The sequence below is a fragment of the Phocoena sinus genome, chromosome 10 (assembly GCF_008692025.1).
Source record: "Phocoena sinus isolate mPhoSin1 chromosome 10, mPhoSin1.pri, whole genome shotgun sequence".
NCBI classification, from domain to species: domain Eukaryota; kingdom Metazoa; phylum Chordata; class Mammalia; order Artiodactyla; family Phocoenidae; genus Phocoena; species Phocoena sinus.
In genome coordinates, this window is record NC_045772.1 from 19,972,076 (window position 1) to 19,998,806 (window position 26,731).

Sequence of the window (26,731 nt, forward strand, 5' to 3'; positions counted from 1 at the left end):
AGGAAAAGAAAGAATGAAAAAGGAAAAAAAAAAGGAAGAAAGGGTTGTTTTTCATTTCTTCTAAATCAGAATATACAGGTATGATAAATTTCTATTTTCTTTTCACATTGTTGAATTAGGAAAAATAAAATTTCATTTTGAAAATGAAATCAGTGATAAAAAGAAAAGGCTAAATGTATTTAAATGACTTAGAAATAAATAGTATAGAGCTTTTTAAAACCTCTTAATATGGATGAATAAATCAAACCATCTAACCACCTATGTGTGGGGAGAAGGGAAAGTCGGGCCTCTTGGGAATCCACAAGGCTATTACTTTAAGTACAATATCAATATTTGAGGTCTTTAGCCAAGCACTACAGAGAAAAATAAATATTTTCACATGGCTCACGAAACCGACCCTGTGGAAGGAAAGTAAATAGAGACTGAAGTGTTCTGACATTGTTTTTCATTTTCCTTTCACACCATTCTTTTCCCCAAAGATTCTTTTGATTTAACCAGACAACGTTGAGATATTTTCCTTATGATTTACCCGTTTCTCCCAATCGTTCTTCTGAAGCCTGTTGACACTTGGCTGTTAACCTTTGCTTTCTCCATTTTTTTTGGAGGGGAGTGGGGCGGCGAGGGTGTCAAGCTTGCAAGGACACTGACAAATGTAAGAAAGGATACTGGGGATGATGGCTGCAGAGGAAACGGCAGAGATGGCCATCCGTATGCGGCATGTGGAAAGGCTGTTCCACTGGGGACACGATTTGTAAGAGATGATGGATTGCAGGAGCGTGTACACAACACCGCAGACAAACGCCAAAAGGGCACCGCCATCGTGTACCACGGGGACAGTTAACTCCTAGAGAGAAAGTCACACATGTGCTGTTACTCAGCGTGAGTCTGTGCACATCAAGAGCCGAACACTCACTCACTTGCTTTGGGCTCCTCAAAGCCACCAGGCATCACAGATGCACACACCCCATCTTTGGAAAATACAGCTGCTTGCAGAAGATGACCAAGAGAAAAGCCTTCCCGGCACTGGAGTAAATGCCAGGAACTTGCTTGTTCCATAGCAAACGTTTGGCTTGCTGCGAGTTGGGCAGATGGGCCTGGTTCAGTAATAATATCTCAATAAAACTGGGGGGGAAAACCCATATTAAACCAAAAAAATTATAAAAGAATTAAGAAAAACAAATCCTTTTCACCCCTTGAATGTTAGGCACATTTGAGCAAGGGAAAATAAACAAAAGGCAAAGCATCTAATGCTAATGAGCTGGGGTTGTTTTAGGAATAACCTGATAGTCCTGGTACTTTCCACTCTCCATTTTCTTTCTATGCTAATAAGTAAATCAAATCCTGAATTTACATACTTTGTTTCCACCCCCCACTAGCACCGTCAGGAAACTTGCTTCCTCAACCCTGGCCAATTCAATACATCAGATCTTAATCTGCAAGCTTCATGACACCCACATTAGCCCTGATGAAATCAGATCAAAAGGCCCTTGAATTAGCAGGAGGTGTGTTTCCAGTGTGCCCTTTTCACTGTGGAATACATATTTGCTCATCAAAGATGTCTTTTAGAAGGGAAACGACTCAGATCAGACATGAATTTTGGATAGAGGTTAAGATGAAAACCTGGTAGCTCTTTTTGAAACTCTTGTTAATTTAAAAGATAATAGGGCTTCCCTGGTGGCGCAGTGGTTGAGAGTCCGCCTGCCGATGCAGGGAACACGGGTTCGTGCCCCGGTCCGGGAAGATCCCACATGCCGCGGAGCGGCTGGGCCCGTGAGCCATGGCCGCTGAGCCTGCGCGTCCGGAGCCTGGGCTCCACAACGGGAGAGGCCACAACAGTGAGAGGCCCGCGTACCGGTAAAAAAAAAAAAAGATAATAAAAGTAGAGAAAACTAGACTATTGAGAGGATTCAACCTCAGGAAACTTGACTTTTCCAAAAAGGAGACTTCTTGAGGGACAGGAAAGCATTGACGGAGATTGCTTGGTGAGGAGACACCAAAAAGTAGCCATCTTATCCACCAGTGCAGGAAAGAGTGCTAGCTGTGAACTCCTGGTAAGTGCAGTTTACTCCCCCTCAAGAAAAAGCACCAGCCAATGCTGTCTCCCGCCCTCACATCTCTAATTCTTCTTGAGGCAACCGCTCACATAGGTTTGCTTACGGCACGCCGAAAGTGAATTGCGGGGTATCAAAAAAGGAAGTTGTAAAGATACATTTACGGGAACAATGACAAGGCAAACACTTTGCTCTCAGGAAAGTTAGAAATTCTATTTCTGGTCTTTGTGAAGATGTAATCACTTCACAGAAACCTTAAAAGGAACCAAAGTGTAATTATCTAACCACCTAAGCCTTCTTCCTGAAGTCTGCCCTTTATGGTTTAAATACTGATGGCCGTTATCACTTGTGATGTTGAGTCATTCCGAGAATAATGTGATGGGATATCATACAGTGCATACTATCCCCCCCACAGGACAAGTCATACCCACATTCCACTAGACAACTTATATCCTTCCAAGTTGCCACCTTCCCTTTGAAAATAATTTTTCCATCGTGCTTTCTGACGCTAGAACTGTGAATTTTTTCCCTAATTTTAGAAAAAAAAATTTATCATTCTTTTTTTTTTAAGTTTATTTTATTTTTGGCTGCACTGGGTCTTCGTTGCTGCGCGCAGGTTTTTGTCTAGTTGCGGCGAGCGGGGGCTACTCCTCGTTGCGGTGTGTGGGCTTCTCATTGTGGTGGCTTCTCTTTGTTGCGGAGTATGGGCTCTAGGCATGTGGGCTTCAGTAGCGGCGGCACGCGGGCTCAGTAGTTGTGGTGCATGGGCTTAGTTGCTCCGCAACATGTGGGATCTTTGTGGACCAGGGCTAGAACCTGTGTCCCCTGCATTGGCAGGCGGATTCTTTAACCACTGCGCCACCTGGGAAGCCCTAGAACTGTGAATTGTGTACATGGTTTTTTCTCACAGCGATTTTCTCATTCTGGCCTAGAGGTTAACTCTTCCCCACAGGTTCTGGGCAGACTGCTTCAATCAAAGGTGACTTTTCATGACTCACAGGATTTGGGGAGAGTATTAACCTCTCTGGGTCTCCATTTCTCCATTGATAAATGAGGAAAATAATACTACCTATCTTCTAAGGTCATTATTAGAATTATACGAGTTAAAGCATGAAATGTTTTCATAAATGTCTGTCACCTAGAAAACTTCAATAAGAATTCCCAGGTGGTCCAGTGGTTAGGACTCCATGCTTTCACTGCCGGGACCAGGGTTCAATCCCTGGTCGGGGAGCTAAGATCCCACAAGCCGTGCAGCCCAGCCAAATAAGAAAAAGAAAGAAGAAAAAAAGAAAACTTCAATAAATGTTGTTATGGAACCCAAAACGCACACAATCATAAAACGTAAGGAAATGTTATCAAGAGTCTCTACCATGTGACAAATGTCATAGGCAACTAGTGATGTTTATTTCCTAACACAGAGACAATAGAGTAGGAAAGTTAAACGAAGCCGGAAGCAAACTGAGTTCACAAGACGGCCTCCTGGAAGCCCTATAGGCTTGCTTCAGGGAGGCTACAAATTTGGCTCTCAGCTTTCACCCGTGTTAACAAGGAAACACTGTTAGCTGTGGATTTGTAACATCCCAAAACGAGAACTTGTTGGCCACCAGACCTGGAAGAATATCCCTCTCCTAGGTTGTCCTGAAGGTTCTGTGTCATACAAGGAAGGATTTCTCACCCCTCACAACACAGCACTGAGTTTCCCAGAGCACTTTATTATACTGTCCCCCCCCACCAATGACAGATGGCTTCCTGCATGTGCAGGGCAGAAAAGGTGATTCTCTGAGGCCCACGTGATGCAGGTGAGGCAGAGGGCCCTCTGACAATGGTCTGACTCATGCAGGAGCAGACACTAGAGAACAGGTGGACAGCAGACAGTACAGGCGGTGTCCTGAGGTTATCAGCCTCCCAGGTACACACCAGGAGGCAGTGCCCCTCTGCTGCAGCTTCAGTGTGCAGATGTGGACTTGAACAGTCAGCTAGCACTGAAGGCTGATACGTTTTTATAAAGTAAGCATCACAGAAGATCAACCCACCTCTGGTGGGAAAAAAGTTAAAGGAGTACCCCCAGGCAGAACCAAAAGTCCTCCAGGAGTAACCTCCTTTCTACGGTCACAAAGGGACAATGGTGATGACAGAGCAGGCCCTCCAGGGTGTTGGCCTATAGTGATGAACCGATGACCATGAAGACGGCTAAGTACAGACTGCTGGGCACTGTACATTATCTCATCGAATCCCAGCAATAACCCTGTAAGGCGAGTGCTCATAATTAGTACTCATTTGAAATACAACACATACTTGTAAAATATAAAATATTGCCTCCATAGACAAATACCATGCCTTCCTGAGAGAGACTTCGGAATGAAAGGAATCCAAAAATTAGAATAAAACATGTAGGATTTTTTCCAGCACTTGACACAGTAAGAATATGTCAAGTGGACTCTGCAGTAGTTGTTGTATAAGTTAATTTGCTCAGTAAGGCCATATTTTGGCCCTGCAACTGATTAGCTGAGTAACCCTGACCAAATTATTTCACCTCCATGTCCCTAGATCCTCATCTGTGAAAGGAAGAGATCAGATGCCTCTCTTTGAATTGAACACCAGAGGCCCAAACAGTAGAATCAGTAAACATACACACGCTCATACACAGAAACGTTTTCACGATGTTAATGAAATCATTACAATGACTGAAGTAGCTCTCCCAGCACATTAAACCACATCAACAAGAACACAGAGCAACCCAGAGCCCACAGCATGGTCTGAAGCACGCTCTCTCTCACACACGCACCCCATCTCTCTCAAGTACTAGGCTGGGCTGACTTGCAAATGACGAAGATTTGTTTCTAAGAAGCAAACTATCCCAATATTCATACGCTCATCAACTATTTGAGAGCTGTGCTGGCACAAGCGTGCCTCTGGTGCTCTTGCTTCTCTCCTCCAGATACATATACTCCATCACCCCCAATAACCAGAAAAACTTCAGGTCATACCTGGAAATTGGCTACAATGCCCAACCCGATGCATCCCACCAATCCTAGAACTAACGACACCAAGTTAAAAACAGGAGTGCTGAAATCGCTGGTTTGGTTTTGCTTCTCTACTATTTTATATCTTGTGTACATCGTGGCTGCACCTGAAAAAGAAAGGGACTCTGATGAATTTTTATTTTTTGACTTTTTAGAAGGAAAAACACATGAACAGTTTTTATGGCTTTTAAAATAATTTGTATTTTCAGTCTCCTGATTGCAATAGTCTCCCCACTCGTTCACACCTGCCCTTCCTCACCCCATCTTACTCTCCCCCGCCATGTGACGCATACACACACACGCATACACACACACACACACACACACACACACACACACACACACACACAGTCTTGGCTGTTATCCTTTTCACATAAATGCTATTGTGAACGTATTTTTCTGGGACTTGCTTTTTTATTTATTTAAAAATGTTCCATGGTTGGGACTTCCCTGGTGGCACAGTGGTTAAGAATCCGCCTGCCAATGCAGGGGACGCAGGTTTGAGCCCTGATCTGGGAAGATCCCACACGCCGCAGAGCAACTAAGCCCGTGCGCCACAACTACTGAGCCTGAGCTCTAGAGCACACGAGCCACAACTACTGAGCCCACGTGCCGCAACTACTGAAGCCCGTGTGCCTAGAGCCCATGCTCCACAACAAGAGAAGCCACTGCAATGAGAAGCCTGTGCACTGCAACAAAGAGTAGCCCCCACTCGCCGCAACTAGAGAAAGCCTGCACACAGCAACGAAGACCCAACGCAGCCATAAATAAATAAATTTAAAATAAATAACTAAATAAATTTTTAAAATAAAAATGTTCCATGGAGATCTTGCCAATGTCAGTACACATAGGTCTCCCTCATCATGGTATACAGTGAGATGCCATATTTATTTCATCATTCTCCTAATGATAGATTTCTACATTATATGTTTTCCTATTACAAACAATGCTCAGTGAACATCCTTATATAGAAGGCTTTGGCGCACTTTCAGTGTTTCTGAAAGATGAATTCCTAGAAGTAGTATTACTGGGCCAAAAAACGATGCTCAATTAAAATGCCAAAAAGTAGCTCCAAACTGCTCCAAGACTGAGGCAATTTATACTCCCACAGCAGAGTTTGAAAGCAATTCTGTATGCCCTGTCCTTTTAATTGTTGCCAATCTAACAAATGAAAAATGGCAACCTGTTTGTTTAATTTGCATTTCTCTGATAGTCAGTGAGATTGAGCAACTTTCAGTATGTCATTACTCATTTGCATTTCTCTTCTGAAAATTGTATGTTTATCATTTTTTAAATTTTTCTCTTGAGTTTGTTCATTTTTAATTTGTAGTTGCTCTTTATACATTATGTACATTAGTCTATTGTCTGCTATAAATATTACAAATGTTCTTCTGGTCTGTTGTTTGTCTTTAACTTCGTGAATCTTTCATCACTTAGAAGTTTCCATTTTCATCTACCCAAATCTGTCAGTTCTTCTATTTAGCTTCGGGGTTTTGTGTGTGTAAGTTTAGATAAGCTTTTCCATCCTAAGGTTTTAAAAATATTTTCCTATACTTAAATCCAAATCCTCTTTTTTTTTTTTTTTTAAGATTTAATTTTATTTATTTTTGGCTGTGTTGGGTCTTCACTCTTGCGTGCGGGTTTTCTCTAGTTGCAGCGAGCAGGGCTACTCTTCTTTGCAGTCGGGCTTCTCCTTGCGGTGGCTTCTCTTTTTGCAGAGCACGGGCTCTAGGCGTGCGGGCTTCAGTAGGTGTGGAGCGTGGGCTCAGTAGTTGTGGCGCATGGGCTTAGTTGTTCCATGGCATGTGGGATCTTCCCGGACCAGGGCTCGAACCCATGTCCCCTGCACTGGCAGGCGGATTCTTATCCACTGCACCACCATAAGAAGAAATCCCTCCTCTTATGGTTTTGTTCTTCATGTTTACTTCTTTAATTGCCATTGGCTTTTGTGAATAGTGTGAGAGCAAATTTAACTCAGCAAATTTAGCTTATAGAAAAAGTCACATAGATATGCAGAGATATGTTTAAAACATATTCACTTTAGCATTGTATATTACAAAATGAAAAATAGCCTAAATGTTTAACAATAGGGGACTGAATTATAAATTATTATATGTCCATGAGATGGATATCATGCATGTGTTGGGATAAAGTAGATTTCTGTGTGTTCAATAGTGTTATGATGGCCATAATATTTTTTGCTGAATTTTTAAAACCAGTCTAAAGGCTAATCACTTATCATAGAGCATTTTAAACAGAGATATTCATGTCAGATTCTCCCTTGCCTAGAAGCAAAAAGCTACATTTATCACTTGCTAGTGATAAAATAATCTGTCTTCTAAATCTGGACTCTGGGCAAGGATGGTGTAAGAGGGCACTGGGATTGACTGATTTCTACTTCCTCTTGCTCACCTCCAAAACCTTGGGAGGAGAAGACAACAAATGAGTGATGGGGTGAAACTCCCTCTACCAAGGAGGATGAACAAATTCTGAAGATGTCAAGTCACTAGGTAGGGTTTCCAGCACCTCTGCCCCTTCCGCCCTGCATCAGTAGAGAGGGCCAGAAAGTGCTGGTTATATGATGGGTCCCTGGCAAACACCTGATTGTTCTGCAGGGTTAAGGGTCTATGGAAAGAGCCCTATCTCTTCCATCCATATACCCTCATCACCCATAGGACTGAGTTTTTTAGTCTTTACATTAATTGGCTCATGAGAGAGGGTTGTAGCCTCTCAACTGCATCTCAGGTGCATTTGAGGAACTGAAAAATCATAGCTGAGTTGGAGACAAACTATTCCATGCTTCACCTTTCCCTTCCTCTAACAGGTGAGCTAACACCTTTGTCATTGGTTCAGAAGCTTTTGTGAGTATCCAAGTCCCTTAGAGTGCTGGTTCACAGCACATATTCTTGGGCCCCACTTCCAGAAGTTCTGATCCAGTAGATCTGCAGTGTGGCCCTGGAACAGGCTTTGGAACCAGCACCCAAGAGGATTTTCTTTTAAGTTACCTTCAGAACACACTCTGAGAAACACTAGCTTCTAAACTTTAGGTGTCTTTGGCTTAACGCAAATGCATTGGATATAAATCACAATTTTAGAAATTACATTTAAAATCCATTTCAAATTCCTGTGTCAAATTACCAGATAAAGTGAATAGTTCTATAATGAGGCCAAAAATAACTTTGGATTTCTAGTCACTTGAGTTTCTTAAAGTAGAGCAAAACTGTAGTTGCAAAGGTTATACTTTTTAAAAAATCACATATACCAAGCATAAACCCTAATGTAAACTACTGACTTTGGGTGGTAATGATGTGGCAATGTAGGTTCATCAGCTGTAACTAATATATTACTCTGGTGGGGGATGTTGATAATGGAGAAGGCTGTGGGGGTTGCGGGGGAGCAGGGCATATATGGGAAATCTCTACCTTTTCCTCCAGTTTTCTGTGAATCTGAAAATGTTCTAAAAAATAATGTTTGTTAAAAAATAACAATAAAAGAGGGAAGAAGAACTACAATCATGCAGCCTGTGGAACCAAAACCACATTCACAGAAAGAGACAAGATGAAAAGGCAGAGGGCTATGTACCAGATGAAGGAACAAGGTAAAACCCCAGAAAAACAACTGAATGAAGTGGAGATAGGAAACCTTCCAGAAAAAAGAATCCAGAAAAATGATAGTGAAGATGATCCAGGACCTCGGAAAAAGAATGGAGGCAAGGATCGAGAAGATGCCAGAAATGTTTAACAAAGACCTAGAAGAATTAAAGAACAAACAAACAGAGATGAACAATACAATAACTGAAATGAAAAATACACTAGAAGGAAGCAAGCAGAATAACTGAGGCAGAAGAACAGAGAAGTGACCTGGAAGGCAGAAGGGTGGAATTCACTGCCGTGGAACAGAATAAAGAAAAAAGAATGAAAAGAAATGAAGACAGCCTAAGGGACCTCTGGGAAAACATTAAACGCAACAACATTCACACTATAGGGGTCCCAGAAGGAGAAGAGAGAGAGAAAGGACCCGAGAAAATACTTGAAGAGTTTATAGATGAAAACTTCCCTAACATGGGAGAGGAAATAGCCACCCAAGTCCAGGAAATACAGAGTCCCAGGCAGGATAAGCCCAAGGAGAAACACGTCGAGTAATCAAACTGAATAATTAAATTAAATTAAATTAAATTAATTAATTTAATCAAATTAAAGACAAAGAAAAATTATTGAAAGCAACAAGGGAAAAACGGCAAATAACATACAAGGGAACTCCCATAAGGTTAACAGCTGATTTCTCAGCAGAAACTCTACAAGCCAGAAGGGAGTGGCATGATATATTTAAAGTGATGAAAGGGAAAAACCTACAACCAAGATTACTCTACCCAGCAAGGATCTCATTCAGATTTGATGGAGAAATCAAAAGCTTTACAGACAAGCAAAAACTAAGAGAATTCAGCACCAACCAAACTAGCTCTACAACAAATGCTAAAGGAACTTCTCTAAGTGGGAAACACGAGAGAAGAAAAGGACCTACAAAAACAAACCCATAACAATTAAGAAAATTGTAATAGGAACATACATATCAATAATTACCTTAAACGTGACTGGAATAAATGCTCCAACCGAAAGACACAGGCTTGCTGAATGGATACGAAAACAAGACCTTGCTGTCTACAAGAGACCCACTTCAGACCTAGGGACACATACAGACTGAAAGTGAGGGGATGGAAAAAGATATTCCATGCAAATGGAAATCAAAAGGAAGCTGGAGCAGCAATACTCATATCAGATAAAACAGACTTTAAAATAAAGAATGTTACAAGAGACAAGGAAGGACACTACCTTGGATGATCAAGGGATCAATCCAAGAAGAAGACATAACAATTAAAAATATATATGCACCCAACACATAGGAGCACCTGAATACATAAGGCAACTGCTAACAGCTATAAAAGAGGAAATAGACAGTAACACAATAATAGTGGGGGAATTTAACACCTCACTTACACCAATGGACAGATCATCCAGACAGAAAATTAATAAGGAAACACAAGCTTTAAATGACAAAATAGACTAGATAGATTTAATTGATATTTATGGGACATTCTATCCAAAAACAGCAGATTACACTTTCTTCTCAAGTGCACAAGGAACATTCTCCAGGATAGATCACATCTTGGGTCACAAATCAAGCCTCCGTAAATTTAAGAAAATTGAAATCATATCAAGCATCTTTTCCGACCACAATGCTATGAGGTTAGAAATCAACTACAAGGAAAAAATGTAAAAAACACAAACACATGGAAGCTAAACAATACGTTACTAAATAACCAAGAGATCACTGAAGAAATCAAAGAGGAAATCAAAAAATACCTAGAGACAAATTACAATGAAAACACAATGATCCAAAACCTATGGGATGAAGCAAAAGCAGTTCTAAGAGGGAAGTTTATAGCAATACAAGCCTACCTCAAGAAACAAGAAAAATCTCAAATAAACAATCTAAACTTACACCTAAAGGAGCTAGAGAAAGAAGAACAAACAAAACCCAAAGTTAGTAGAAGGAAAGAAATCATAAAGATCACAGCAGAAATAAATGAAATAGAAGTAAAGAAAACAATAACAAAGGTCAAAGACCAATAAATAAAAATGATGCAAAAACTAACATTTTATTTCACGTGAGATTGGTAATTTTTAATTTATTTATAATAATTATTGTGTACTTACTAAGAAATGCAGAGAAGTTTATCATAAATCCAAAAATACCACTCTCTGGAGGTGTTGTTCCTGTATCACTGAGAAAGAGAAGACATGTCCAAATTAGTAAAAAGGAATTCAGTTCAGGCATGTAATTGGCAGGTATTATATTGTGTCCCTTCTGGGTGTTCGGCCACTTTGAATTCCAAAGATTTGACCTGATTTTGTTCTAAAGTATTTTCAAGTTGGGCTCTGAAAAATTACAAACTATTTTTTCTTTTTTCCCCAGTTTTACTGATATATAATTAACAAACAGCACTGTACAGCATAATGATCTGACTTAGAGACATCATGAAACGATCACCACAGTAAGTTTCGTGAACATCCATCATCTCATATAGATATAAATTTTTTTGAGAACTTTATTTGTTATGCTGAGAACTCTTAGGATTTTCTTTCTTAACAACGTTCATATATAACATACAGCAGTGTTAATTATAGTACCCATGTTGTACGTTACCTCCCTAGTACTTATTTATATTCTAACTGGAAGTTTGTGTTATTTGACCACCATCATCCAATCCCCCTCTTCCTCACCCCTGGCCTCTGAGAACCACAAGTCTGGTCTCTTTTCCTATGAGTTTGTTTGTATGTTTGTTTGTTTTGAAGTATAATTGACAACACTATGTGAGGAAATATTTAAAGTGAATGGTGGTGGTGTTTTTCAGATGATCCCACCTGAAAAATCTGAAGTGTGTGTTCATTCTTGATGAGGAATTGAGTGAGACTATTTTTTGGGGGGGAAAAAAAAAAACCTGGTCTAAAATCACATTTGAAAAGTCTACTATTTGAATATTAAATATACCTAAACACATCATTTTAATTTTTAACAATATGATTTATGCATAAGAATTTACACTGCTGAAAATATGATAGAAGGCTGAGCAATAAGTATTATTGATGCCTGTCAGTACTTTATGGAAATAGGGTATCAAGGGTATTACTCATGGTGACAAATTACTTTAACAAAAAAATAGCTTCTATGAGACATATTTCAGATGCAGTCTATCAATTAATTAATTCAATGAGCTGGAATGTAGCATTTGACATGTGCTAGCTTCTATTCATTAATGCCAAGGTTTACATTTTTATACTCTCAAGCTGCTTGCATAAAGCACAGTTTCAAACTGATGGCAAAGGCACTCCCAACATGAAACAACTCGTACTTGTCTTGAGTGTTTCCACGTTTTAAAACAGCTCTGAAATTTAAGTACTGAAAAATGGATCAAGTTGAAAAGATGCACTTCAAAGTGTTTGAAAAATTCCACAGGAAGCCTGTGTGTGCAGGAAGCAGGAGTCTTTAAGCTTTGTGAACACTTAATATTTGAAGAGTATGAAGAGGTTAATGTTCCCCCTTCCCACAAATTCCTCTAGTCCCAATTACTTCAATCTCAAGTGTCACTTGTACCTGTAAGAATCTGAAGGGTTTAAAATTTAACATTACCATTTTTCCTACAAATAATCTTCTTTCTCACTAAAGGGACGTTGAGGTGAAGGCTGCCCGACGTTTGGGATGCCCTTCTGAGCACAACATCGTCCTGAATGGGCGAGGAGGGGATGGGAACCAGTGATGGAAACAGCTGGTGGAAACAGCTCATGTGTGCCCTTGGGCAGCACTTTTTTTTTTTTTTTTGCGGTACTCAGGCCTCTCACTGTTGTGGCCTCGCCCGTTGCGGAGCACAGGCTCTGGACGCGCAGGCTCATCGGCCATGGCTCACGGGCCCAGCCGCTCCGCGGCATGTGGGATCTTCCCGGACCAGGGCACGAACCCGTGTCCCCTGCATCAGCAGGCGCCATCAGCAGCAACCACTGCGCCACCAGGGAGGCCCTGGGCAGCACTTTTGCCAGAAAATTCTCACAGGGAAAGGAAGCCTTCTATTCTTGACCTCAGGGTATAAAAAAGCAGCTACCCGATGACTCATGCAAGAGTACTTGTTGGCACAGGTCTGTGAGGAATCTGCCACGTGCCAGGAAGATTGTTGGTTGTGGAGAAGTGACGAGGATATTGAGGAGGGTAGGTAGGTGGGGGGACAAAGGTGCTCTAACAGGAGATGAGAAGATGCCCATACTTGGGAATGATCTGTCCAGGGAGAGCAAACCAGGACATATTTCAAGGGCCCATGTATGCAGTCCACATGACATCGAACATCGATTCGAAAGCTCAGAATTTCAGAGTGGTATTTTACTCTTATCTTTACATTTAAAACCATACAGGCAGAATCTGGGAATTCCCTGGCAGTCCAGTGGTTAGGACTCCATGCTTTCACTGCCATGAGCCTGGATTAGATCCCTGGTCAGGGAACAAAAAAGATCCCACAAGCCACACAGCGAGGTCAAAAACAAAAACAAACACACAAAAAAACCCATACAGGCAGAATCAAAAGTGCTTTGCAAACAGCCTTTCCATATGCATTTGTTGAATGAATGACTATCAGTACTGGCAGTAGACACTACTTTTTGAACACTTACCATGCACCAGCCACTGCTAGGTGCTCACCATACATCATTTCATTTCATCCTCTTAACCCTGAGGTGGGCCTATTACCAACCCCACTTTATTAAGGAGGAAACTGGGTATTGGAGAGGTTATATAACTTGTTCCAGGTCCCAGTGCTATCATATGGAGGGAATCTACATTCCATCTATGTGTCTGACTCTGCTTTCCTGCCTCCTCTGTGCTCTAACAGCAGGCAAGGAACAAAGCAATTAGAAGAATGACTGGGGGAGGAGAGCGAGCACAGATGTGCTGGTAAACGCTTAACAAACAGCTCTAGAGGGAACCTGATTTGTAACACAAGCCAATTTCCATGCTATAAATATTCCCAATATGTCAAAATTCAAGCTACCAAAATGCTGGTCACTGAACAAGGAGTTGGGAAAAAATGCACACAGTTGGCTCATCATGCCTTAGTTCTATGCCAGGAAGGTGTAAAGTAGGTTAAGACCTCATAGCTTCTCAGATGCCATAATTTAATAATAAAACACCTTTGAAAAATGGTTCTGAAGAACCTAGGGGCAGGACAGGAATAAAGACGCAGACATAGAGAATGGACTTGAGGACATGGGGAGGTGGAAGGGTAAGCTGGGATGAAGTGAGAGAGTGGTATGGACATATATACACTACCAAATGTAAAACCGATAGCTAGTGGGAAGCAGCCGCATAGCACAGGGAGATCAGCTCGGTGCTTTTGGACCACCTAGAGGGGTGGGATAGGGAAGGTGGGAGGGAGACGCAAGAGGGAGGAGATAGGGGGATATATGTATACGTATAGCTGATTCACTTTGTTATAAAGCAGAAACTAACACACCATTGTAAAGCAATTATACTCCAATAAGATGTTAAAAGAAAAAAAAGAATAAACTGGAAACTAATACTACATTGTAAATCAACTATATTTCAATAAAAATTTTTTTTTAATTAAAAAAAATAATAAGAAAACACCTTTGGGCTTCCCTGGTGGCACAGTGGTTAAGAATCTGCCTGCTAATGCAGGGGACATGGGTTTGAGCCCTGGTCCGGGAAGATCCCACATGCCGCGGAGCAACTGGGCCCGTGCACCACAACTACTGAGCCTGCGCTTTAGAGCCCGTGAGCCACAGCTACTGAAGCCCGCATGCCTAGAGCCTGTGCTCCACAACAAGAGAGGCCACCGCAATGAGAAGCCCAACCACCGCAAGGAAGAGTAGCCCCCACTCACCGCAACTAGAGAAAGCCCGCGCGCAACAACAAAGAGCCAACGCAGCCAAAAATAAATAAATTAAATAAATAAATTTAAAAAAAAAAAAACAAAAAAAACCACCTTTGACAATTATTCACCACCATGGTCTGATTTTCTTTCAGGATTACTCAGTCTATAACACCCACCATCAATGCATGAGTACCAATGGGCCTACATTCCTACGCTTGGCACTACAACATAGGAAACATCAATACTACAAACATAGGGGAAAGTATGAATGCACTGTATTCATAACCAGTTGTTTGGTTAAATGAAATCATCTTTTAAAAAGTTTTTATTTGGCTGCAAAAATAACCATAAACTTTATCCACTCATCAACAAAATATTTATGGGACACCTACCATGTGTTAGTACAATCTGAGTCACAAATTTCCCTATTTATCAGGTAAGAGTGGTCAGTGTGTGATTTATTTCCATTAAGTGACAAAGTGGTACCTAAACTACATTTGGTGATTTTTAAAAATTTATTTATTTGGCTGCGCCGGGTCTCAGTTGCAGCATGCAGGATCCAATTCCCTCACTGTGATCGAACCCAGGCCCCCTGCATTGGGAGCATGGACACCAGGGAAGTCCCCCATTTGGTGAAATTTTGCTTAAGAATATTTCAAGAGGGGGGCTTCCCTGGTGGCGCAGTGGTTAAGAATCCACCTGCCGATGCAGGGGACACAGGTTCAAGCCCTGGTCCAGGAAGATCCCACATGCCACAGAGCAACGAAGCCCATGCGTCCAACTACTGAGCCTGCGCTCTAGAGCCCTGCGAGCCACAACTACGGAAGCCCGCGTGCCTAGAGCCCATGCTCTGCAACAAGAGAAGCCACCGCAATGAGAAGCCCGCGCACCACAACGAAGAGTAGCCCCCGCTCACCACAACTAGAGAAAGCCTGCGCGCAGCAAAGAAGACCCAACACAGCCAAAAATAAATAAATAAAACTAATTAATTAAAAAAAAATTCAAGATATAAACAACAAAGTCCTACCGTATAGCATAGGGAACTATATTCAATATCCTGTGATAAACCATACTGGAAAAGAATATGAAAAAGAATGTATATGTGTATATATACATATATATATATGTATAACTGAATCACTTTGCTGTACAGTTGAAATTAACACAACATTGTAAATCAACTATACGTCAATAAAATTTTGTATAAAATTTAAAAAGAAAAAGAGTATTTCAAGAAAATTTCCAGGGAATTCCCTGGTGGTCCGGTGGTTAGGACTTTGTGCTTTCACTGCTGAGGGCATGGGCTCAGTCCCTGGTCAGGGAACTATGATCCTGCAAGCCATGCAGCTTGCAGCGGCCAAAAAAAAAAAGAAAAGAAAAAAGAAAGAAAACTTTCCAAGCAGAAAATGAAACTGTGGCCACTTCTAAGAACTTTTAAGGATAGTAGTGGTTGCCTGCTATCGTTAATACAAACAGAAGGCTCCCTCTTTCATCTCAGCCACTGACATGCCATGCTGACTAAGGAAGACCCAGAAACTCAGGGGCCGCGTGCCATGCAGTCATGCCATGGCTGCATCATCAAACGCCGGAAGCACCCAGAGGCCTGGGTAACGCGGATGGCATCCATCACCACAGGATCAGCTTTGACAAATATCACCGAGGTTACTTTGTGAAAGGTGGAATGAGGCATCACCACTTAAAAGAGGAATCGGAGCTTCTGCCCCACTGTCAACAATGATAAACTGTGGACCTTGATCAGTGAGCAGACACGGGGGAAATGCTACCAAAAACAAGACTGGAGGTGCTCTGATCATTGATGTGGTGTGATCAGGCAGTTCTGGAGAAGAGAAAGTTCCCAAAGCAGCCTGTCATTGTAAGCAGATAGGGTAGGGGGGCCCTGGAGGAAAAGAACCAGATATAGCTTTTTGACATTAGAGAAGCCATTTAGCCGTAAACCATTTTGTGATCTAAGCCTGGCTGCAATGCTTGCCCTTGAACAGGTCTCAGCAGTAATGATCTTAAGGGAACAGAGGAACAAACAACTGTTACCAGGCAAGGTGAGTAACAATAGCAAAGATAATAAGTCAGTTGTAAAGACTCCCAGTTCTGTTTCAATGGTAAAGATTAGCCTGAAGCACTTTCTGGAACTGTTTCACAGAATTTAAACCCCTCAGGGGGGCTCATCCACCAGATCCACTGGAACCTAAGGGATGAGAATGTTGACCTTTTCTGATCCTCCTGACATCAACTGACTAAAACTTGGACATTGTCGACCTTTGCCCCAATTCTATGCTGAATTCTCCTCTGTTCAAGCCCCTTCATGAGTATGCAGGTAACCTAACTTAAAGCTTCCCCAGTGTTGCTGTTTGGGGAGACTCTGCTTTGGGAAAGATCCCTGGTGTTCTCCTTACTTGCTGCAAGTAATAAATCCTTCCTTCTTCCATTGTTTGGCTTGGCTGTGTCTTCTGGCTTGACACCTACCAAGAGGTGAACCCACTTTTTGGGGTAACATTGTCATGAAGGTTAAATTCTTCAACAGAAGAGGTGAGGAGAATATTAAGGGTGTGTGTGCGTGTGTGTGTGTGTGTGTGTGTGTGTGTGTGTGTGTGTGTGTTGGGGGATGGCGTGGGGGAGTGGCTCTGTCCTGGTAGCTTGAAGTCACATGGAGGGAGATTTTTAAATGTTAACAAGTGCTTTTCTTTAAAAATAATATATGTATATATTTTTTCATATATATATATACATATATATATATGAAAGCCTCTCTTACCTTAAAATGTTCTTTTCAGTCTTTCTTTTGGTCTCCAAGCTATTATTTTACATCATAAGTAAATACTGTATCACACCTTCCACCTGACACTGGAATCCAGATGAACATAACACCAAGGGGGTCCAAGAGAACCTGTTGGTAGCCTCTTTTTCTTTTACATTTTTTATGCTCACAGTAAATGATCATATTGTGCAAAGGTAGAGGTAGTAGGATTTGGTTGGCACAGCTGTACTTGGGCACCTGATTCAGGAAAATGGAGAATGAATGCCATGCCAAAGCAGTTGCCTCCCATAGTCCCTTTACCCAACTCCCACGACATCATTCTGTATCACATGGCTTAAAGACCTGGCCCAGATCCATCCACGTCCTCACTTGCCTCCTAGTAAATGAGGCACTTCCTGGAAACTGTACAGGGGGATAGGAACTAATTGTTCACTTGCATGTGGCTTAGAAGCTGTTGAGGCTGTTATGTGTACACAATTGTGCCTAGGAAGTCAATTTACAACTATATTTACTGTGTTTAGATTTCTACAAGTTTTGTTCATCACGGAAAATTCCAAGCTGTTTATCTAACACCTTTCTCCGAACTAATTTATGATGTTAAGCCACTTCATAATCCCTTGGTGCTCAAAGGGATAAAAACAATACAAATAAGACGTGATAGGTTCAAGATGGCAGAGTAGAAGGACGTGTGCTCACTCCCTCTTGTGAGAGCACCGGAATCACAGCTAACTGCTGAGCAATCATCAACAGGAAGACACTGGAACTCACCAAAAAAGATACCCCACATCCAAAAACAAAGGAGAAACTGCAATGAGACAGTAGGAAGGGCGCAATCACAATAAAATCAAATCGCATAACTGCTGGGTGGGTGACTCACAGACTGGAGAACAATTTTACCACAGAAGTCCACCCAATGGAGTAAAGGTTCTGAGCCCCACGTCAGGCTTTCCAACCTGGGGGTCTAGCAACGGGAGGAGGAATTCCGAGAGAATCAGACTTTGAAGGCCAGCGGAATTTGATTGCAGGACTTCGACAGGACTGGGGGAAACAGAGACTCCACTCTTGGAGGGCACACACAAAGTAGTGTGTGCATCGGGACCCAGGGGAAGGAGCAGTGACCCCATAGGAGACTGAACCAGACATACCTGATAGTGTTGGAGGGTATCCTGCAGAGGCGGGGGATGGCTGTGTCTCACCGTGAGGACAAGGACACTGGCAGCAGAAGTTCTGGGAAGTACTCCTAGGTGAGACCCCTCCCAGAGTCCACCATTAGCTCCACCAAGAGCTGGGTAGGCTCCAGTGCTGGTTTGTCTCAGGCCAAACCAACAGGGAGGGAGCCCAGCCCCATCCATCAGCAGACAAGCATACTAAAGATTTACTGAGCTCTGCCCACAAGAGCAACACCCAGCTCTACCCATCACCAATCCCTCCCATCAGGAAGCTTGCACAAGCCTCTTACATAGCCTCATCCACCAGAGGGCAGACAGCAGAAGCAAGAAGAACTACAATCCTGCAGCCTGTGGAAGGAAAACCACATTCACAGAAAGACAGACAGGATAAAAAGTTAGAGGGCTATGTACCAGATAAAGGAACAAGATAAAACCCCAGAAAAACAACTGAATGAAGTGGAGATAGGCAACCGTCCAGAAAAAGAATTCAGAAAAATGATACTGAAGATGATAAGGACCTCGGTAAAAGAATGGAGGCAAGATTGAGAGGAAGCAAGAAATGTTTAATAAAGACCTAGAAGAATTAAAGAACAAACAAACAAAGATGAACAATACAATAACTGAAATGAAAACTGAACTAGAAGGAATCAATAGCAGAATAACTGAGGCAGAAGAACGGATAAGTGACCTGGAAGACAGAATGGTGGAATTCACTACTAAGGAACAGAATAAAGAAAAAAGAATAAAAAGGAATGAAGACAGCCTAAGAGACCTCTGGGACAACATTAAACACAACAACATTCGAATTATAGGGGTCCCAGGAGAAGAGAGAGAGAAAGGACCTGAGAAAGTATTTGAAGAGATTATAGTCAAAAACTTCCCTAACATGGGAAAGGAAATAGCCACCCAAGTCCAGGAAGCACAGAGAGTCCCAGGCAGGATAAACCCAAGGAGAAACACACCAAGACACATAGTAATCAAACTGCCAACAATTAAAGACAAAGAAAAATTATTGGAAGCAACGAGGGAAAAATGGCAAATAACACACAAGGAAACTCCCATAAGGTTAACAGCTGATTTCTCAGCAGAAACTCTACAAGCCAGAAGGGAGTGGCACAGTATATTTAAAGTGATGAAAGGGAAAAACCTACAACCAAGATTACTCTACCCAGCAAGGATCTCATTCAGATTCGATGGAGAAATCAAAAGCTTTACAGACAAGCAAAAACTAAGAGAATTCAGCACCAACCAAACCAGCTCTACAACAAATGTTAAAGGAACTTCTCTAAGTGGGAAACACAAGAGAAGTAAAGGACCTACAAAAACAAACCCATAACAGTTAAGAAAATTGTAATAGGAACATACATATCAATAATTACTTTAAACCTGACTGGAATAAATGCTCTAACCATAAGACACAGGCTTGCTGAATGGATACGGAAACAAGACCCATATATATGTTGTCTACAAGAGACCCACTTCAGACCTAGGGACACATACAGACTGAAAGTGAGGGGATGGAAAAAGTTATTTCATGCAAATGGAAATCAGAAGGAAGCTGGAGCAGCAATACTCATATCAGATAAAACAGACTTTAAAATAAAGAATGTTACAAGAGACAAGGAAGGACACTACCTTGGATGATCAAGGGATCAATCCAAGAAGAAGACATAACAATTATAAATATATATGCATCCAACACATAGGAGCACCTCAATACATAAGGCAACTGCTAACAGCTGTAAAAGAGGAAATCGACAGTAACACAATAATAGTGGGGGAATTTAACACCTCACTTACACCAATGGACAGATCATCCAGACAGAAAATTAATAAGGAAACACAAGCTTTAAATGACAAAATAGACCAGATAGATTTAATTGATATTTATAGGACATTCTATCCAAAAACAGCAGATTACACTTTCTTCTCAAGTGCACAAGAAACATTCTCCAGGATAGATCACATCTTGGGTCACAAATCAAGCTTCGGTAAATTTAAGAATATTGAAATCATATCAAGCATCTTTTCCGACCACAATGCTATGAGGTTAGAAATCAACTACACGGGAAAAAATGTAAAAAACACAAACACATGGAGGCTAAACAATACGTTACTAAATAACCAAGGGGTCACTGAAGAAATCAAAGAGGAAATCAAAAAATACCTAGAGACAAATGACAACGAAAACACAGCAATCCAAAACCTATGGGATGCAGCAAAAGCAGTTCTAAGAGGGAAGTTTATAGCAATACAAGCCTACCTCAAGAAACAAGAAAAATCTCAAATTTTGAAATCTCAAAATCAAAATGTCTCAAAACTTACACCTAAAGGAACTAGAGAAAGAACAAACAAAACCCAAAGTTAGCAGAAGGAAAGAAATCATAAAGATCTGAACAGAAATAAATGAAATAGAAACAAAGAAAGCAATAGCAAACATCAATAAAACTAAAAGCTGGTTCTTTGAGAAGTTAAACAAAACCGATAAACTATTAGCCAGACTCATCAGAAAAAGAGGGAGAGGACTCAAATCAATAAAACCAGAGGGCTTCCCTGGTGGTGCAGTGGTTGAGAGTCCGCCTGCCAATGCAGGGGACACGGGTTCGTGCCCCAGTCCAGGAAGGTCCCACATGCCGCGAGGCAGCTGGGCCCGTGAGCCATGGCTGCTGAGCCTGCAAATCCAGAGCCTATGCTCCGCAATGGGAGAGGCCACAACAGTGAGGCCCACGTACCACAAAAAAACAAACAAACAAAAAAAAAAAACAAAAAAACTAGAAATGAAAAAGGAGAAGTTACAATGGACATCGCAAAAATACAAAGCATCCTAGGAGACTACTACAAGCAACTCTATGCCAATAAAATGGACAACCTGGAAGAAATGGACAAATTCTTAGAAAGGTATAAACTTCCAAGACTGAACCAGGAAGAAATAGAAAATATGAACAGACCAACCACAAGTAGAAATTGAAACTGTGATTAAAAATCTTCCAACAAACAAAAGTCCAGGACCAGATGTCTTCACGGGTGAATTCTATGAAACATTTAGAGAAGAGCTAACACCCAACCTTCTCAAACTCTTCCAAAAAATAGCAGAGGAAGGAACACTCCCAAACTCATTCTATGAGGCCACCATCACCCTGATACCAACACCAGACAAAGATACTACAAGAAAAGAAAATTACAGACCAATATCACTGATGAATATAGATGCAAAAATCCTCAACAAAATACTAGCAAACAGAATCCAACAACACATTAATAGGATCATACACCATGATCAAGTGGGATTTATCCCAGGGATGCAAGGATTCTTCAATATATGCAAATATATCAATGTGATACACCATATTAACAAATTGAAGAATAAAAACCATATGATCATCTCAATAGATGCAGAAAAAGCTTTTGACAAAATTCAACACCCATTTATGATAAAAGCTCTCCAGAAAGTGGGCACAGAGGGAACCTACCTCAACATAATAAAGGCCATATATGACAAACCCACAGCAAACATCATTCTCAATGGTGAAAAACTGAAAGCATTTCCTCTAAGATCAGGAACAAGACAAGGATGTCCACTCTCACCACTATTATTCAACATAGTTTTGAAGTCCTAGCCACGGCAATCAGAGAAGAAAAAGAAATAAAAGGAATCCAAACTGGAAAAGAGGACGTAATACTGTCACTGTTGGCAGATGACATGATACTACACATAGAGAATCCTAAAGATGCCACCAGAAAACTACTAGAGCTAATCAATGAATTTGATAAAGTTACAGGATGAAAAATTAATGCACAGAAATCTCTTGCATTCCTATACATTAACAACGAAAGATCAGAAAGAAAAATTAAGGAAACAATCCCATTCACCATTGCCACAAAAAGAATAAAATACCTAGGAATAAACCTACCTAAGGAGGTAAAAGACCTGTACTCAGAAAACTATGAGACACTGATGAAAGAAATCAAAGATGACACAAACAGATGGAGAGATATACCATGTTCTTCGATTGGAAGAATCAATATTGTGAAAATGACTATACTACCCAAAGCAATCTACAGATTCAGTGCAATCCCTATCAAATTACCAATGGCATTTTTTACAGAACTAGAACAAAAAATCTTAAAATTTGTATGGAGTCACAAAAGACCCCAAATAGCCAAAGCACTTTTTTATTTTTAAATTTCTTTTTATTAAAAATAAATTTATTTATTTATTGGCTGCGCTGGGTCTTCGTTGCTGTGCGCGGGCTTTCTCTAGTTGCAGTGAGTGGGGACTACTCTTTGTTGCGGTGTGCGGGCTTCTGTTGTTCTGGAGCACAGGCTCTAGGCACGTGGGCTGCAATAGTTGTGGGGCACACCCTCAGTAGTTGTGGCTCATGGGCTCTAGAGCACAGGCTCAGTAGTTGTGGCACACAGGCTTATTGCTCCATGGCATGTGGGATCTTCCCGGACCAGGGCTTGAACCCATGTCCCCTACACTGGCAGGCGAATTCTTAACCACTGCATCACCAGGGAAGTCTCACCAAAGCAGTCTTGAAGGAAAAAAATGGAGCTGGAGGAATCAGACTCCCTGACTTCAGACTATACTACAAAGCTACAGTAATCAAGAAAATATGGTACTGGCACAAAAACAGAAATATAGATCAATGGAACAGGATAGAAAGCCCAGAGATAAATCCATGCACCTATGGTCAACTAATCTATGACAAAGGAGGCAAAAATATACAATGGAGAAAAGACAGCCTCTTCAATAAGTGGTGCCTGGAAAACTGGACAGCTACATGTAAAAGAGTGAATTTAGAACACTCCCTAACATCATACACAAAAATAAACTCAAAATGGATTAGAGACCTAAATGTAAGACCAGACACTATAACTCTTAGAGGAAAGCATAGGAAGAACACTCTTTGACATAAATCACAACAAGATCTTTTTTGCTCCACCTCCTAGAGTAATGGAAATAAAAACAAAAATAAACAAATGGGACCTAATGAAACTTAAAAGCTTTTGCAAAGCAAAGGAAACTACAAACAAGACAAAAAGACAACCCTAAGAATGGGAAAGAATATTTGCTAATGAATCAACTGACAAAGAATTAATCTCCAAAATATATAAACCGCTCATGCAGCTCAGTATTAAAGAAACAAACAACCCAATGCAAAAATGGGCAGGAGACCTAAATAGACACCTCTCCAAAGAAGACATACAAATGGCCAAGAAGCACATGAAAAGCTGCTCAACATCACTAAGTATTAGAGAAATGCAAATCAAAACTACAGTGAGGTATCACCTCACACCAGTTAGAATGGGCATCATCAGAAAATCTACAAACGACAAATGCTGGAGAGGGTGTGGAGAAAAGGGAACCCTCTTGCATTGTTGGTGGGAATGTAAATTGATATGGCCACTATGGAGAAGAGTATGGAGGTTCCTTAAAAGACGAAAAATAGAATTACCATATGACCCAGCAATCCCATTCCTGGGCATATACCGAGAGAAAACCATAATTCAAAAATTCACATGCACCCCAATGTTCATTGCAGCACTATTTACAATATCCAGGTCATGGAAGCAACCTAAATGCCCACTGACAGACGAATGGATAAAGAAGATGTGGCACATATATACAATGGAATATTACTCAGCCATAAAAAGGAACCAAATTGGGTCATTTGTAGAGATGTGGATGGACCTAGAGACTGTCATACAGAGTGAAGTAAGTCAGAAAGAGAAATACAAAAATCGTATATTAACGCATATATGTGGAACCTAGAAAAATGGTACAGATGTACTGGTTTGCAGGGCAGAAATAGAGACACAGATGCAGAAAACAAACGTATGGACACCAAGGGGGGAAAGCAGTGGTGATGGTGGTGGTGGTGTGATGAATTGGGAGACTGGGATTGATATGTACATACTGATGTGTATAAAATGGATAACTAATAAGAACCTGCTGTATAAAAAAGATTAATTCAATAAAATTCAAAAATTAAAAAAAAACACGCATGATAATATAAGCTTGGTCGAATACTGTTCTTTAAATCATTGGATACACGTGATTCCATTACTCTAAAGCCTGGGGTCATGGTTTACTGTGGGGACTGAGATGCTGGCAGTATGCAAAATTATCTGCGTGCCCAAACAGTTTTATTAGACTGTCCTAAAATCCTAGGCCCATTGCTTGGAAGATTAGTCAGGACCTAGAACCAAAAAACACTTAATGCACCTGTATAAGGAGACCATTACTTCCTTTGCCTTCTTATTTAAATATATTATTTAAAAAAAATAAGTATGATAATAAAAAGTCATTCCAGGGAATTCCCTGGTTGTCCAGTGGTTAGGACTCGGTGCCTTCACTGCCGTGGCCAGGGTTCAATTCCTGGCTGGGGAAATAAGATCCCACAAGCCACATGGCCAAAAAAAAAAAAACAGTCATTCCATTTTATTACTTTAAATTATTAGGGCTAACTTTTTGGCAGCTTCACTCAGTGATTATTCTAGAGTGGGAGGTACCCTATAGCTATATCAACTATTTTTTTTTGAGGTGTGGTTGATCTACAAGATTATATTCAACTAGTTTTAAATTTAAAAAGAATATCCTAATCATAAATGCAAACAACTTGCTCTTTTCTCACTCTATTCACATGCAATTGCCCTCTATCAACCCAAGTTCCCTCTTTGTTCACTCATACAACATTTTTAAAATACTGTTAAACAACATTGTAAAACAGCTATACTCCAATAAAAATTAATTTAAAAAATTTAAAAAAGGAAGTTTAGTGAGAAACAAGCTGGTCTGCCATCGCTAGGTCAAACTACTTCCATGTAGTTTTAACATTTTAAGAAAACTTAAAGATTTTTGTAATCAAATTTGATTGTTTAGAGGAAATTAATTTCTTAAGTACCTATATTAATTTATTAATCAGAAAATCAAATTGTTGTTATCTTGAAACAGCTATTAGTTTCATGAATAGAATAACAAGATTAAGTTGTCCTTAAAGACTTGTGAAAAAAAGTTTCAATGTTCGTATTCAATGTTCGTTTACACTAAATTTTAAATTCAGTGTAAAAAAAATTTTTTTAAATACTGTTAAGCATCTCCTATGTGTTGGGAACTGTGTCGGGTGATGAGGATACAAAGATGAAAAGGTAATTCACTACCTTCGAGAACCTTAGTATCTAACAAAAAAATTCAAAGATTCATTGATTCAACGTTTAGTTACTGATTGCCATCTATGTAACAGGCAATTTTGTAGCAAGGTGAAGGCAGTGGTAAGTAAAACAGAAAAAGCCCCTTCTTTGTGGAATTACATTCTGTGGGGGGCAATAAAAATCGTCTAGGAGTGGGACTTCCCTGGTGGCACAGTGGTTAAGAATCCACCTGCCAGTGCAGGGGACACGGGTTCTGAACCCTGGTCTAGGAAGATCCCACCTGCCGCGGAGTAACTAAGCCCATGTGCCACAACTACTGAAGTCCGCGCGCCTACAGCCCGTGCTCTGCAACAAGAGAAGCCACCACAATGAGAAGCCCTCGTACAGCAACAAAGACCCAATGCAGTCAAAAACAAATAAATTAAAAAAAAAATTTTTTTTAATCGTCTAGGAGTGATGAATGCTGTGAGGAAGAGGCAAGCTGGATAAGAGGATAGAGAGAGACAGATGAGCCACCCACTCGAGACAGGGTAATCTGGGGAGGGTCCTTGAACAGAGATCTGAATGAATATTTGGGCAGGAAAATTACAAGCAGAGGGAAGAGCCAAGTCAGAGGCCAGAAGGTGGCAATATATTAGAGCAACTGCAAGGAAGGAGGTGTGGCTGGAGGGGAGTAAGCAAGGACCTGTGTGCACATGGGCGAGGGGGTCATGGAGAGCCCCGTGGGTCATGGTAAGGACTCTGAATGTTACTCTAAACATGATGGGAAGACGCTGAGGGCTGAGAGCAGGGAAGTGATATGAAGTTGATTGACGTTTTTAAAGGATGTTGCAAAAAGACTATGGATGGGCAGGCATGGACCAGGGAGACTTAGGAAGTGATTTCAGTAGTCTATCAAGAAAGGACAGTGGCTTGGACCAGAATGGTAATGAAGAGGGAGGCAGAAGCGGTCAGATTCTGAAATTTTTTCTGAGGGGAGTCTCTAAAAAAAATAATCCCTGCTTGGACTATCGCTGCTAATATTACAAAAGGAAAATAAACATTTCCTCAGCACTTACACTTGCTTTCATCTTATTTGGTCTTCAGAATATTATAAGGAAAGTACTTATCATCATCTTAAAGATGAA

General features: G+C 40.9%; 1 protein-coding gene across 2 annotated transcripts in view; it reads right to left on the minus strand.

Moving 5' to 3' along the window:
* DRAM1 (DNA damage regulated autophagy modulator 1) overlaps positions 1 to 26,731 on the minus strand; it is an 88,184-nt gene that overhangs the window by 54,132 nt on the left and 7,321 nt on the right. For both annotated transcript variants that reach the window (XM_032646076.1, XM_032646075.1), the window contains exons 2-4: positions 10,789 to 10,856; positions 5,039 to 5,181; positions 667 to 844 (exon numbers count right to left, since the gene is read on the minus strand). In XM_032646076.1, the coding sequence (XP_032501967.1) occupies positions 667 to 844; positions 5,039 to 5,181; positions 10,789 to 10,856 (389 nt within the window). The remainder of the gene's footprint in view (positions 1 to 666; positions 845 to 5,038; positions 5,182 to 10,788; positions 10,857 to 26,731) is intronic.